At 40.1% G+C, this 15,376-nt stretch overlaps 1 protein-coding gene across 1 annotated transcript; it reads left to right on the forward strand.

The window, feature by feature from the left end:
- The first annotated feature begins 1,866 nt into the window (after positions 1-1,866).
- Positions 1,867-5,302, forward strand: LOC101466818 (uncharacterized). The gene is made up of 3 exons (XM_004554633.3): positions 1,867-3,529; positions 3,949-4,133; positions 4,509-5,302. The coding sequence occupies exons 1-3, from the start codon at positions 3,511-3,513 to the stop codon at positions 5,172-5,174; spliced, it is 870 nt and encodes a 289-aa protein (XP_004554690.2). The 5' UTR covers positions 1,867-3,510; the 3' UTR covers positions 5,175-5,302.
- Positions 5,303-15,376: the final 10,074 nt, after the last annotated feature.

Raw genomic sequence — 15,376 nt, forward strand, 5'->3', positions numbered from 1 at the left:
CTTCACGGCGGAGTTGCTGTGGTTCCTGGACGCTTCCAGTTAGCAGTAACACCGCTTACAGCTGATCGCGGAATAACTAGGAGCGAACACATTTCATCAACTGACTCGTTGCAAAGGTGGGATCCTGCTACAGAACCACGCTCAACTCAGCAAGACCTTCAGAAAGACGCATTCTTCCACAAATGTCTAGAAAAGTTTGATGATGATAGAATATTTCCCAAAACAAAACAAAAAATTATTGCTAATAATAAACGAATACCAGTAATTAATGTCAGTTATAATTAAAATATAACCTGAATGTCTTACTCCGCGAGTTTGTTGGGTTTTTTCTCTTTTGTAGAATTTTACATCTGTGCTTTTACTCATCTACAAAGCTACGGAGTTTAGACTGAAACTGATCACCCTGAGGTGAGGTTAAAGGATTTTTGAATGTCTTTAGACAGGTCTGATTCTCTAGTGGTTTTCAGTACTTGTTTATAGCTGCCATAATATTTCATTGCGAAGAATTTAACATATAATATCTTTGAGACAAACAGTGGGTGTCAAGAAATGACAGCAGTCATGTTTTAAAACTATAAACCATCACATACAACGACAGTTATCAGCATAAACAGACACACTGGATTTATATAATGCATTGTGCTAAACTAGCTCTCCATTAATCCTTTGTGAATTTATAAGCTATATTCAAACCAAATTAAAATCAGTGCAGAGATACACATAAAAGTGTTGAAGTTTTTTCTTATGTAATTGTTCTTTTGTTCTTGCACATTTTACAGCTTTTACAGCAGAATGCATGCTGTTGTATCCAGAATGATATTTGCCTTCTTTTAAATAAACAGAGCCTTCACGGAAAACCACTGGGCCCACTGTTGCCTCACAGCAGGGGGGTCCTGGGTTTGAACCCTGGCACCCTTTCTGTGTGGACCTTGCACTGACAAAAAAAATTGCTAAGTTAATGTTGACTGTCTGAACCGAATACATTCTTGTCAAAGAGATTGTTGATCTCAAGAGTTCCACTTTCTGGTTAAATAAAGGTCGATGCCTAAAAATGTACACGTTAGCTATGCTCTGTGCTTTAATGCACCTTCCATCATGGATGCTGGCTATTGAACTGCACTGATAACAAGTCAGATGTCCTTCTCCTCTTTTGCACAGAGAATTAAAGGTTGATGTTATATATATATATATATATATATATATATATATATATATATATATATATATATATATATATATATATATATATATATATATAAGGACTTTTATATTATGATTGATCAGATCTTATTACAGTTTTCCTCTTCTTCTCTCTTTTAAATTGTTGTTGCACTGTATGATTTTAACCTGTATTGAGAAAGAATTGTGCTAATGTAACTACTTCCACTAGAGAACCATGTGTGTTTTCTGTACACTGCAGCCTGAAGACCCAGAAATCATAGACATGGGCTGTTTATTTATTTAAAATCTTCTGCTCCAATTTTCTTTTTCTTTTTTTAATGTTTTCCTGATATGAAATGTCAAAATTGCATAAAATTGTAATTTTTAAAAAATATTATATATATTTTTGTATAGAGAGCTCATGTTAATTTGAAAAAGTCATACTTTATTTTAGTATTCTGAAAGATTTCTGTACCCATTTTTTAAAAATGACCTCTGAGACTTATGTACCTTTAGCATAACCATACATTTAATTTTTATTCAAACTGCAATCCCGTAATTCCCCCAGTAGATTTTTCTTCCAGTATTACGTTACATCAATTATAAAGAAAGTAATAAAAGGTTGCATGTGTCTCTTGTGGAAATAAACAGAAAACCTGCAATAATGCAATAATCAATAGTCATAATCGTAGCATTAAGATTGCAGTGAATCGCTCCCCTATGCTGTAATGCACTTTTTTACTGTTTCATTTTTTAGAGGCTCTGCAATTTAAATGACTAATAAGCTGATCAGATGGCTGTTTGTGGAGCTCGCTGTAGGCATTGTTATCAAACTAAGACTCTTTTCCATTAGTTGAACAACCTGTAGGCTGATCAGCTGCTTGGCTGGCTTTAATCACGTCGTCATTGTGTGCAAACTCACTCATGGCATTTATGTTCAAAGACAGATCTGCATTTCATTCAATTTAAAAATAAAAATCGGATTTATTCCAGCTCTGCTAAAAACATTACCTCACACTGGTCATGGTGGAAGGTCCCATCACTTTGCAGTTTGATAATGGATGTGTGATGGGATTTGGATATAGGACCCACAGATAAAAAAACTAAGGGGGACTTGATGGAGCCGGTCTCACACACCGAGACATTGATTCTGCTCCAGGAACAGATAACCACTAAAACGTCGACGCCTGTATCAGATAGCTCACAGAGACTTCAAAGTTGCATTGTGTTTTAATAATGCATACTACAGATCTTGGCACTTTGCTCTCTGGCACCGCATATCTTGATTTTAGAAAAATCAATAAAATCTAGTTGCGGAAAAAGTGTCCAAACACTTAGGCAAACATTTGAGGGGGGATGCATAGTAAGTGCAGGAGGTAATATGGGATTTAGTTTAAAGACAGAAAAGAGAGTTTGACACATAAAGGTTAAAGGTCACTGCATCCAAGGCCTGGACATGTTAAACAATCTGCCCCCCTCTCCCCACCACACACACACCCACACACACACCAATTACTGAGGCTACTGTTGGACCAGGACAATTAATCAAGAAGGTCCTCTTTGTTTTTCCTCTTGTGATAACAGCTCAACTGGTGCTTTGCATATGAAGAGCAAAGCAAAGACACTGACAGACAAGCTTCAACTCAGTCCTATTTTACAATTGGACAAAAAAAAAGTGTTTGTTCTTTTTAAGATTGTTAATGTTTTGATTAATCATCAGGAGACTGTTTAAAACTAATCACATGACTCCCTGCTGCCATATTTAGATTAAAGACGAGTGGCTTCTAAAGTGGCCTCCTTTAAGTGAAAATATAACACTTTATCCTTCTGATGCACATTTCACTGAGCCACATTACTGGAATGAAACCACAGAGCACTAACACAAATAAAATATAACACTAACAGTAAAAATATATGCAAAAACACAAACTAATACATAATAAAATATATAACTGTGTATAGATATAGAAATATGTGCACAGAAAAGTTGCTGGCTAATCTTCGCGCTCTATCTTGCTCTGTATGTTTTCTGTTTCTTGGCCAGCCATCATGTGCCGACAAAACACAAACAATCACATGCAGGTCGTATTTTAATTAACTGGTTTCGACGATCAATCAACTTAGGTGATAATGGGTACGAGGGTGGGGCCGGAGTCAAGGGGTGGGGGTACTTCGAGTTAGCCATCCAGCTGTTGTGATGTCACCGGGATCCCCTGTGGAGCCCTCAGGTGACAGCCCATAAAAGGTGACCAGAGGTAAACAGGGGACACTCAGAGACACTTCGAGGGAAAGACGAGCGACCTCCATTCTCAACTGCTGTACATCCAGAGATCCATTCTAGCTGCTGCCATGTGGAAGGACTCAAATGGTAAGAGCTGCTCTCCAGATTTGAAAACTTAGAAAAACTAAATTGTGTGTTTTCAGGTTTTTCAGCAAAAAGCACTGTTTTGCATGCTCAGTCATCCAGGTTGACAATTTTTAAAATCCCAGAAAGTTGAATCTGTTCATTGGGACGCAGCGTTTCTCATCCAAGTGATGTCTGGAGACTGAAAGAGTCACTTAGATGAGTGAAGAAACATTTGTCCTGCTGGAAACACTGCACCCGGATGAACAGTCAGCTTCCTGGGATACTGCACAGTGACTCACTCCAACAAGATCACAAGAAAGCTATTAGCTGGATTACCACATTTTACATCTTTATGTAGCTGCTAAGATAGTACAGCAAGAAAATTGGTCTTACATCCCGTCTGATCTGATGGAAAAATCTGCTTTTGCTCCTTTCCACAGATGACGCCAATCCTGTGGCCTTCGACAACGGCTCATCTCGCACTGCCAGTCGCAGGAAGAGGACCAGCTTCTCCAAAGAACAGGTGGAGCTGCTGCGCGCCACCTTCGAGACTGACCCATACCCTGGAATCACCATCAGAGAGAGCCTGTCCCAGACCACAGGCCTGCCCGAGTCCCGCATCCAGGTAAATATTTGTTGATGGAGCAAGAAAGATATAAAGATGAAATAAATACAGTTTGTAAGTTTAGATTAGGTTAGGATTTCATTTTTGTTTAATAAAATAACAATAATTATGACATTATTTGACCTGCAAGCTGGTTAAAGACCCTCATGGACTTTGTACGTCTTCCGCTGTTGCTGTGCGGGGACTTGATACCGCAGTCACTGTATGTCTTTATCTGTTGAGATAACACCAGCTGTTTTTATCAGGAGCTTATTTGAGGGAAGAGACACACTGACAGCTGATAGCTTCTGCTTAAAAGAGAAAGATGATTATTAACACAGCAGAATGGAGTGCTTTAGCTGTAGCTCACGTATTTTTCCTTCATTTCCCGTCCAGGTGTGGTTTCAGAACCGAAGAGCTCGCACCCTAAAATCAAAAGGATCCAGCAAAGACCAGTGCCAGTCTCAGATCCCAGCGGACAGTTCACAGGCTCACCACCACACACAGGCCTTCGCACCTCAAATGCAGCAGGTGTTTAACAATGGACAGTTTCCTCCTGCCTTCAATGCCACCGGAGCGTATGGACAGTGTGGAGCCGCGTATGGGATTCAACCAGGAAGCTCAATGGGCAATAACCCCAGCTCAGGCCTGTGGGAATACATGCCTCAGCCAGGCTGCCAAAACTCCACTGGGGTTCCTGCATGGCATCAGCCTCCCATGGAGATGGTAAGCTACAACTCAAGCTCCAGCCAGGCCGCCTCCATGTACCCAAGTTCAGACATACATGAGCTCCTTCAAATATTCAAAGCAGACACTCCTGATTCTGGATTCTTCAACAGCAGCCCAACGGATTGTCTGGAAGTTCCGAGTTCGCAGATGGGGAGTATTCCGACTCCAGCACCTCTTGAGTACGGCAGGGATGCAGGACATCCGCCAGTGGTCCAGGATAGCTCACTGCCAGTGCTGTCATTGCAAGATATCATATGGGAGCTGAATGAGGAATGGATGGGAGGAAATGGACTGGACAACGGAGTCACTGGAGAGGAGCCCCCTTACTACTGATGGCTATGATGAGTATTTTTAATGGCTCAAGTGTTTAACGTAGGATCAATAGTTTCAAAATATTTTTTAAAAAGCCACGTTTTTGCAGTATTTACTGCACATTTTTAGATTTTTTTTTGATTTTCTTCAAGTTTACTTAAAAAAAATATATATATATATATGTAAAAAAAAAAAGAACTAAACAAAAATCAATAGTTATATTGCATAATAGTGTTTTCTTGGCTTCCCCTTTCCAAGAATGTACTCTCAGCTAATTCATGACCAGAGATTTGGCTCTGCTCACATCTGCACAGCCGCTGCAGTCCAGATGTGACAGATTTGGTTTGAAGCTGGGGAGGAAACTAGGTCACATTCTACAGCCAGTAGATGGTGCCTGTGAGTTGTAAATATGAGAAAAAGGGGATTTTCTTTGTGTGCAGAAACATTATGGAGCGTAATATAAAAACGTGTTAAATCCCAATGAATGCTGAAATTACATGTAATCTGTAATAAGACTTTATTTAAAAAATAATTACAACAAAAATAATCTATAGATGATTATTGTATAATGTTTCCATTTTGATTGATTAATTGTAAGGATCTGATAACAGAGGATGTTGTTTGCTGTAAAGATTCTGAAGCTCTGTGAGGTTAATTATTGTTTTGGGAAATGAAGATGTTGATATAATATATTTGATTCTGTTAAGCTTTGTTCTTATGTTACATGGCTGATATATAGTGTGTGATAATATAGAATATAGAGAATATACAACTATGATTATGATTCTGTTATTATGTTCGCATGTTTTGCCAATAAAGTTTATTCTAAATGAACGTTCACATTGCCTCCATGACTCATAACTTACAGCATAGTACTGTGACATCATGGTATCCTGATACAGTGATTCTTGTTCTGTAATTTCTACTTTGTTAGTATTTTTTTTTTTGCCTTGAATTCAGTTTAGTTTTAGTTTATTCGTTTTTTTTTAAATTTTATATTAGTTTAGTTTTTCAAGTTCAAGTTGAACAAAGATGTTTTTTTCACAGCTAGTTTTAGTTTTCAGTTTAGTTCCTGTTAACTATAGTGAGCGGGTAAAAATATCCACCCAGTTATTTGGTTTTTATTACAGGCTTTTATATTTATCAGCTCTCTGCCTGTGCTGCCTTTCATTTCTCTTTTTTTCACCTGTGAGTGTCTTCTTGTTCATGGCAAGGAGGTTAACTTCTTTTCTACTTTAATATTTTATATGTGATACAAGCAACCATGAAGCGCTGAGTCTGGTGAGGAAATCGATTTACATGGCTGCATTTTTTTTGACAAAAACACAGATATTTGTCGATTATTGCATCACAAGAGGAGATTAGTGTGACCACTTCAGTCTAAAACACAATCAACCCATTTTTCCAGAGTTATGGTGTTGAAGAGGTGAGAGAGAAGTATTTATTTATTTATTTATTTTGCAAAACATGATGTCAGTGAACTTTAACTCCGACCACCAGTTTTCCGTCAGGTCATCCTTGAATCCAAGTGAAAATTTGTGTCAGATTGCCAGAATTTAGATTAATGCAGCTTTATTTTACTGTACAAAAAATATTCAAACATAAAGGCACTAACGACCAAAAACTAGAAGCTATAAACAAGGAAATAAAGCTAGGAAACTGGAAAACAAAGACTGGAACAGAGAGCTAGGAATTACCACAAGCATGGAGGAAATCACACAGTTATGTGGGACAAAACAACAACAAGCAGAGGAAGACAACGGGCTTAAATACACAGAGGGGTAACGAGGGAAGTGGAAACACAGCTGGAACAGATCTAACATACTGAGACGGGGAGGAAGCAAAACTGAATGCACTGAACACGGGGCAAGCAACTATCAAAATAAAACAGGAAATATGAGACACACAACAAGAAGCCAACTGACTGAACACAGAGAGGAGAGGGAGCGAGAGACACGACTGGAACACAGATGAATAAACACGGAGACAGAACTTATCATACACGATAGACATGACAGATCAAATACAGGGAACGCAGGAAGAAGACAGAGAGGCATCAAAGGGGGAAATGCAAAAGGAACTAAACGATCTAATCAGAACTCGTAAGCACAAGAAAACTAAAAAATAAATCACTCAGGGAAAATAACTAAACTCACAATATAATTTCAATATTTACATTCTGATGATGTAGAAGTGTATGAATCAAATATGATGGTGGTTAAACGTAGTACTGTTAAGTGCTATAAATATGCAATATTCCAAATCACCAACAGGGGGCGACTCCTGTGATTTCAAAAAGGAGTGTTTATACAGAAGTCTTTGGGGTAATTGTCTGCAGATCTGTGATGAGTTGATGGGCTTTATCTCTAGTTTCACATCTATTGAATACAACATGAAGTTTATTTTGTAAATTATGTTCCCTGTTAGAGCCAATCCGGTCTTTAAGTGATGACATATGAACCCTGCTTCCGGGTCCAAACTACTCTGCATTTATTAAGGCTGTTGTGTTTTTAACATGTTTGAATGCTTTGTATCGTGTTCTGTTTAATCCGAACAAGCCCCTAAAAGAAGTCAGTGATCACTGTCGGCCTCTCTCGGTTTTTATTAGCACTATTCATTTTAAAGCTAAAACCATATGAATGTGACTACAGCCCATTAAACTAGCAAGCGAACTCCCTGCTAGCTTCTAACACCGTCAAAATTCTGTTTTCATGGATGCCTGGAGGTTAAACTTAATTGTTACACCTGGTAGAGAAGCAACACGGATCATTTGATTAAAGATGAAAGAATCTGGACAGTTTGTAACTCTCAGCGATGCCGCAGTGTTTGTTTGACGTTGGGACCTGAAGCAGAGTTTTGGCCCAGAATTGACTAATGATGTCAGACTTAAAGACTGGATAAGGACAATAGAGCAGGGCATGCTTGTGGTTGGGTCTTCTCTGTAATTTATACACCACATCCCGTGGTGTATCCCTCAGTTTTGGAGTTTTTGGAGACAGCAAAATTGCTCCGCTTGAAACTTCACATTGGGTAATCACTAATGGGTGAAGTTATGGTAGCTACATCCATATACAGGGTTACACCAGAAACCTCTGGATGTTGCAGTAATATTTAATGTTGACAGCTGAACCCTGGGGGACCAATGCTGGCTACACTGTGAACTGTGCACTATGGATGTCGTTCTCCTGATCGGATGCGTTGGCTAGATATTTGAACTTTGTGGACTCACTGGGGGATTTGAGGGAGACCTCTCTCATCACCCGTGTTAATCATAGATATGTAAGTAAGATCATGTTGACGGGCTGTAAGCTATCTGAAATTTCTTTTCTTACATTTTGTTTGTTGGTCTGTAGGAACAGTCCATAGTGCCACATTTTATATTTTCACAAAGAGCCACTCTGTTTACTTTCCCCGAGCACCAGTGACCCTAAAAGCCAAGGTTAACCTGTCAGGTCAAGATAAATTTAATTTCATCATTTTATATTCTCTGCATGAATGTCCTGTGACTTCCTCCGACCTGATGACCTGTACACATGTTTCCTTATCAAACACGCCAAGGAAAAAGCCCAGGATAGTACACAGGATGTCAGGCTCGAGGCTTTGCACTGTTTTTCCTGCAACAGTGAAACGTGCGTATATTGTTTGTACTGTTTTGGCCTCCTGCCTTCATCCTTAAGATGAGAGGAAGGGAGTTGTCCTTTTGTTAGAGTCTGGCGTGGGTTCCTGTCCCTTAGGATAAAAAAGAGACACACAATAGGCTAAGACGCAGGAGGCAACGTGGCTCTTCAGCCTGTTGTGGTCCCTAAAGATAGATCAGCAGAGGAAATGTTGCAGACTGTTATTGCCGAGCAGGTGTTCACAAGCACATGATGCATAATAACAAGATGCAGACAGCTGAGAGTAAAGAATACTACTACTGAACCAACATAGGATTGAAAGCAGTTCTTTTTGTGTTTCTCTTTCAACAACCGTCCCCCCCCTCGAGTCCTCAGTAACAGACTCAGCTTATATTGAAAAAGTGATATAAAGTGACCCTGATATGGCCAGCTTTTCAGGTTTTTAAACTTATTTCATTTCTCTATTTGAACTACCCCTCAATAAGTCTTGGCATGGATATCAGTTATCTGTTCCCCGAAACAGTAGCCGATCACTAAGTAGCTAAGTCGTCAGATCATAAGTGATGGGTTCCCAGATTGTTTCAGCTGTCCCCCTATGGGTGTGTTTTGAGATCCAGGAAAGAGCTATTATAAAAACATAATTCAAACTTCAGTCCGTCCTTGTGACTGACGGGATTAAACAGGATGAAATGGCAGTTCTGTCCACTGACACGACTCATGGGGCCAAGCTAAAAGTTTTTGCCAGTTTGTTTGCATGTTTGGAAATGCCATTTCCCTTCTTTTCACTTATGTAGTCTTGAGAGATCAGGCCATAAAATATCCTGAAGACGTCATATTATTCCAACAGAGCACTTCACTCTGAGACTGCAGGTTTACTTGTGGTTCCTTTGAGTTTCTAAAAGTAAAATGGGAGGCAGAGCTTCCGGCTGTCAGGCTCCTCTCTTGTGGGACCAGCTCCCAGTTTGGGTTCAGGAGACAGACACCCTCAGTACTTCTAAAATTAGACTTTAAACGTTCCTTCTTGATAAAGTTTATAGTTAGCGCTGGAACAGTGAAATCAGTGGAAATTATACTTGCATTATACTTTTGTTTCTTTGTAGTTTTGTATCTTGTTTGTATCTCCTTCAGTGACAGACTGCTGCATCCTAGATGCATGAAGGAGTGTTTCCGCAGGTCCTTCCTCCCTGCAGCTGTCAGACTGCAAAATCAAAACTGCTCCCAACAAACAGATGTTTACATCAGCGCTGTAATTTGCACTAATAAACCAAACAACTAATACTGTTATAACTTGCACATTACTTTTCTCAGTGTATATACACTAACTTATTGGAAGTTAAATGTACTTTTTAATGCACAGGTACAATACACAATCTGTACTTTTCTAATTATTCTAAATATTCTTAACTATTTAAACATCTTTCAATTTCCTGCTCTGTTTGCACACTACAACCTGGGTTTGCCACATATCTGTACTTTAATTTTAATAACTGTACAGTACTGTTTTGATAACTATTGTCCATGATGTAAATATGTAAAAATTTTGTGTGTTTCTGTTCTATGTCCTGTGTCCTATTCTATTTGTATATGTGTTTTTTTTTATGCTGTTACAACCAAATTTCCCCCTGTGGGACAATTAAAGGATTATTCTATTCTATTCTATTCTATTCTATTCTATTCTATCTGTGCTCCTGCTTCTGTCTTCTCCCTCCCTTCACACACTAGACCTGTTTTTTGCTGGAGGTTTCTTCCTGTTAAAAAGGAGTTCTTCCTCGCCAATGTTGCCAAATGATCATAGGAGACGCCATGACGACTGGGGTTATCTCTCTAATAATGTTTTCTTTGCCATAAAATATAAAGAGATGAATGTTTTTGTGAAATTGCTTTACATAAATAAAATGATATTGAATTGAATTCAGCAGATGGTGCTTTGATACTCGGATCAGGTGTGCAACACGAGTTACCATGGCAATCTATCAATTCCCTGTCAAAAACGTGTATCACCTTGCTAATGTAATGATGGATGACACAGGGATTGTTCTTTGTTGCCATATGGAATAACAGTCCATGTATTTAGATTGAACCAAAATGAACGACACCAGGGCCACACAGAATCACATCATCCCGCCTGTTTCATAATCACAACACGGCGAATGTGTCTACGATCAATCTTACTCGAGGCCATTGCCATGACTGCCACTGCTCCATGTTTAGAAATGCAAGTGAGAAATGTTGTTGATGTTTGTTTTTCTTGATGAAAAGCTGAGCTACATATTTCACATGATCCTTTGGCAGCTCCCCCACACGCTGAATAAATTTATGAGTCAACCACCAACCATCAGATGTTTCTGTTAATGGGACCTTGTTTGGAAAAAAAATATTTATGGTGCTAATCATCTGTCTCTGTTTGCTGTAAATGACTTTGCTTGTTTCTTCTCTTTTTGCCCTTATAGTTAGAAGTGATTGCTTAACAGAAGCGGTTCCTCTAAACCTAAACTTGGTTCCACTTGGTGGTGTGCAACATCATGAGGTTTAGCATCCGTTTCAGGGTTAGGCTACTTCCAGACATAGTGATTTCCACTCGTAATCAGCTGAGTTTTTCATGTGATGAGGGTTGTGGCCACATCTGACGCTGGAAGTGTCTAAGACCAGTGTAACATGGCATGACCCACATTCTTGTGAAGGTACTTATATGAGAGATTGTAGAGGGTTATCAATTAATGCATGCAAGCTTGGTTTGCAAGACAGCTATAAACTGTAAAGGCACATATACATTATATTGCCAGAAGTATTTATGCACCCATACAAATCACTAAATTCAGATGTTCCAGTCATGGCCACAGGAGCAGTGGAAACGTGACACCAGGTAACATGGCCATGGCCACTCTCTGTCTGGTGATCAGATGGATGAGTCTGGGTTTAGCAGTTGCCAGGACCACACTGTGCCAAATGTAAAGTTTGGTAGAGGGGGGATTGTTTTTCAGGAGTTGTGCTCAGCCTCTTAGTTCCAGTCAAAGGAACTCCTAATAGTCCAGTATACCGAGACATTTTTGACAACTTCATGTTCCCAACTTTGTGGCAACAGTTTGGGGTTGGCCCCTTCCTGTTCCAGCATGACTGTGCACCAGTGCATAAAGTCAGGTCCATAAAGACACGGATGAGCCAGTTTGGTGTAGAAATACTTGACTGGCCTGCCCAGATTCCTGCCGCCAGAAAACATTCTTCCCAGAAGAGTTGAAGTTATTATAGCTGCAAAGACTCGGCAGACATCATATTAAACTCTTTGGATTAAAAATGGGATGTCACTCAAGTTCATATGTGTGTGAAAGCATACAAGCAAATACTTTTGGCAGTAAAGTTTATGTGTAGATTTCTGCTAAACAACACAGAAATAATATGCCGGAGCTTCACTCACCAAAACCTAAGCACAAATTTCTTAGAGTAGTGTACCTCACAGTTCCTCCTTATGATCTATAAGATAATGCCAGAAGGTGCAAACAGCAAAAACACAGTGGAAAATCTTCACTCTGTAGAGTTGTTATGAAGGTAGAAATCAGCTCTACATAACAAAACCATTTTTTCGCAGCAGGCTATAAACATGCTACTTGCTGAATATATGGGAGTCTCAGGGGAATGTGTTACGTTTTTACTAGTCTGAAGTTGCCATTAGAGGAAGTGCAGTTTCTGGCACTTCCTTATTGGCTTCATTTCTGGCTGTTGGAGGTTGCCACTTGAGACTTCTGGCCTCTTTGGTTTTTCTCTGTCTGCGGCATGCGTGCGATCCAAAGCAACACTGTTGTTCCCAGTAATTAATATTTACAGGGCGCACATACAGAAGCTCACATCAAGCAATAAAAATGTGACCGTTTCTAAGAATGGCCTCATTTTGCTCCTGCTCACCAGACACACACATGCATTCACAGGCGTTAACAGCTCCGATGTTGAGCAAACTGGGGGCTGACAGGCGTGTGAGTGATGGTCCTCAGCTGCCCTGGCAGTTCCAGGCATGAAGCCTAGCCTTCACTAAAAATATGGCCTGTAATTTAACCAAACCCTCCCAGGGAGTCCGAGCAGGCTACGCGCGCTAAATTAGGAGCTCATCTGAGCACTCTGTGATTGCACTGCACCACTCTCTCCGCTTTACACGTCTCCACTGTGACTGATGTTGGTCACTCTCAGAGAAGGAGCTCTTGTCAGTGTTTGTCTGCATACATGTGTACTATACCATCTGAAAGATAGTATCAGGAAACTGGATAAGAGACGTGAGAGTGAAGAGTTCTAACATTTATTTGGTTTTACTAAAATAGAACAACAAACCGCTGGCCAGCCAGACCGATGTAACACGACACAACTGACTATGTACATTAAATGCATGTAATCATAATGTCATTTTGTCTGTTGGGAACACACAGATTTACAGGCTGTGACATGCAGAATTTAACAGTGGAGCATATTTTATTGCAGCCTGCACCTCTAAACTTGGCTCCTTACAGAAATAGAGAGTTGATATTAAATGTCATTCACACAGAAAATAAGGTCAGCAGCTCACTAATGAACTCCCCGGCAGCAAAGTCTTGAGGTACCTGCCAGCGCTGATATACTCTATGGCTGAACACAATATGTGTCCTTCGTGAAATGTCCTTAAAACATAATGGAAGCTTCACATGATTTTATTTGCACTTTTTTCTTTATTGGATAATATTCATATTTGTAAGGACTTCCCATTCAAGTCTGCTGGTTATGTTCAAATCTGTCACCTGTGTGTTTTCAAGGTAACCTGGTTCTCTTTCTTCTTTGATTCTCTTTTGACCCACATCCACATGTGTCTTAAGTCAAATACAGACCTCATTCTGAACAATCAGATCACAGTTCATGCAGTTTCTACATCCTTTGCCTTGCCATGAGAAACTGTGAAGGCTGGCAATGTGTCCATGGTGTACCCACCTCCTCTTGCCTGGCTGGGATAGGTCAGAGGGGAAGCTCAGAGGACAGCTTTTCTGGAAATCACCCAGGATTTTTAAATTCATACTACAGTTGCATGTTCTAGGAGGCAAATTTCAAATTCGGAATTTTCATTTTAATCGTCTCAACTGCTTAGAAGCATGATTGAAAGCGAAAGTTTGTTTTTATGGTGTCCTGTATCTCCTCCCCGTTGCAGTAACTGTTTCAGCTGTTTCAGCTGCTGACCTGACCGGTAATCATCTGTGGGTTTCAGGGGTGACGCATCCATAAATCAGCATCTCTTCGCGAGAGGCACGTGTCTCACGTCAGGAAGTGGGACATATCTCAATATGTGGAAGGTGTGCACACGTGGTCACCCAAAACACTCAAACGCATTGATTAACATGTCGAACATCAGTCAGGTTAAAACTGCTAAAGATCCATGATGATAGACAACATCCAACTTTATGCAGGTGTTGTCACTTTGCAGTATGAAAGGCGCCATATAGCAGCTACATCTGGTGGGCGCTTGGCTTGACTGGAGGCTATAATTAACCTTGTCATTTAAAACCCACTGATATCTACCGGAAGTGAAATCATAACAGTGGTTTCATGAATGCTCCTCCTCCTGCCACCATCCAGCCCAACGCAGGGAGCGGTGCCTCCAATGTAACACCTTCAGCAGGAGTACTACATGTATGAGGTAATTGTTGTTTGGTCATGTGAGCCGCTGCAGCAGCTGTCAAATGTGATGATAGCAGGAGAATCCTCGGCACCGCCCCCTTCAGCTGATTGGACGGGTCGTAGTCGCCTAGGGACCATCAACCAAGAGATCATCTTATAGAGGGAAGGGGTGGGCGGTTATAAAGATTAGTTTGAACAACACACGGAGATAGATTGAAGAATAGAAACTATTGATGTTGTAAAACTTTACAGTAAAGCCTCTGACTTCTGACATCTCACTTTAAATGCCTGCAAACTGGTGTTGTTGTGCTACTGTGGCTTGTGCTTATTTGCTGACTCTATTATTATTATTATTTTCTTTCACACAATCAGTTTCTAGATATGAGACGTTTCCTGCCAAACTGTGACTTGGCTGATTATAAATGTAGATTGTGTTTTCACTTGAAGATGGTATCTGGTTGGTGTGGTTATATTTTACTGCTGTTCTGCTGCTGCACTGCCTCATCTCACATTTATAAACTCAGAAATAAAACAAAAGATAAGGTGTGAACATGGACTGCAACAGCGCTATCAAATGTGTGGTCTAAGCGAGACGAGCTCTTCAAAACAAACTTGTCTCTTGTTGCACCAAACTTTTAAGATTAAGAAGTCTTTAGCTGACTTTGGGATTCCCCTTAGCTTTCTGCAGGTCTTGACTCTTTAAATGCCCACAAAGCAGAGACAAAGATTTGGAGAGAGAAGAAAATAGGCTGCACATGTGCCTGCTCACTCCTTTTCACTTCAAAAAGAGTCGCTCCTTATTAAGATGGCTAGGGGTGCACTAATTCAAGGAGACAGCCCACACCTGGCCAACTGCATTGCAGAGGTCAAATCTGTGTGCCTCCTTCACTTCTTTCATAAACACATGCCTCCTCCTGTGGCGTCTCCATCTGCAGCTCCCCGGTCCCATCTCACATATCGCATATTCCATCCATCCCACACACA

Source organism: Maylandia zebra, linkage group LG13 (genome assembly GCF_041146795.1).
Source record: "Maylandia zebra isolate NMK-2024a linkage group LG13, Mzebra_GT3a, whole genome shotgun sequence".
Lineage (NCBI taxonomy): Eukaryota > Metazoa > Chordata > Actinopteri > Cichliformes > Cichlidae > Maylandia > Maylandia zebra.

Coding starts and splice junctions, on each gene's coding strand:
- LOC101466818 (XM_004554633.3), top strand. Junction 4,134..4,508: donor TGCCCGAGTCCCGCATCCAG/GTAAATATTTGT, acceptor TTTCCCGTCCAG/GTGTGGTTTCAGAACCGAAG.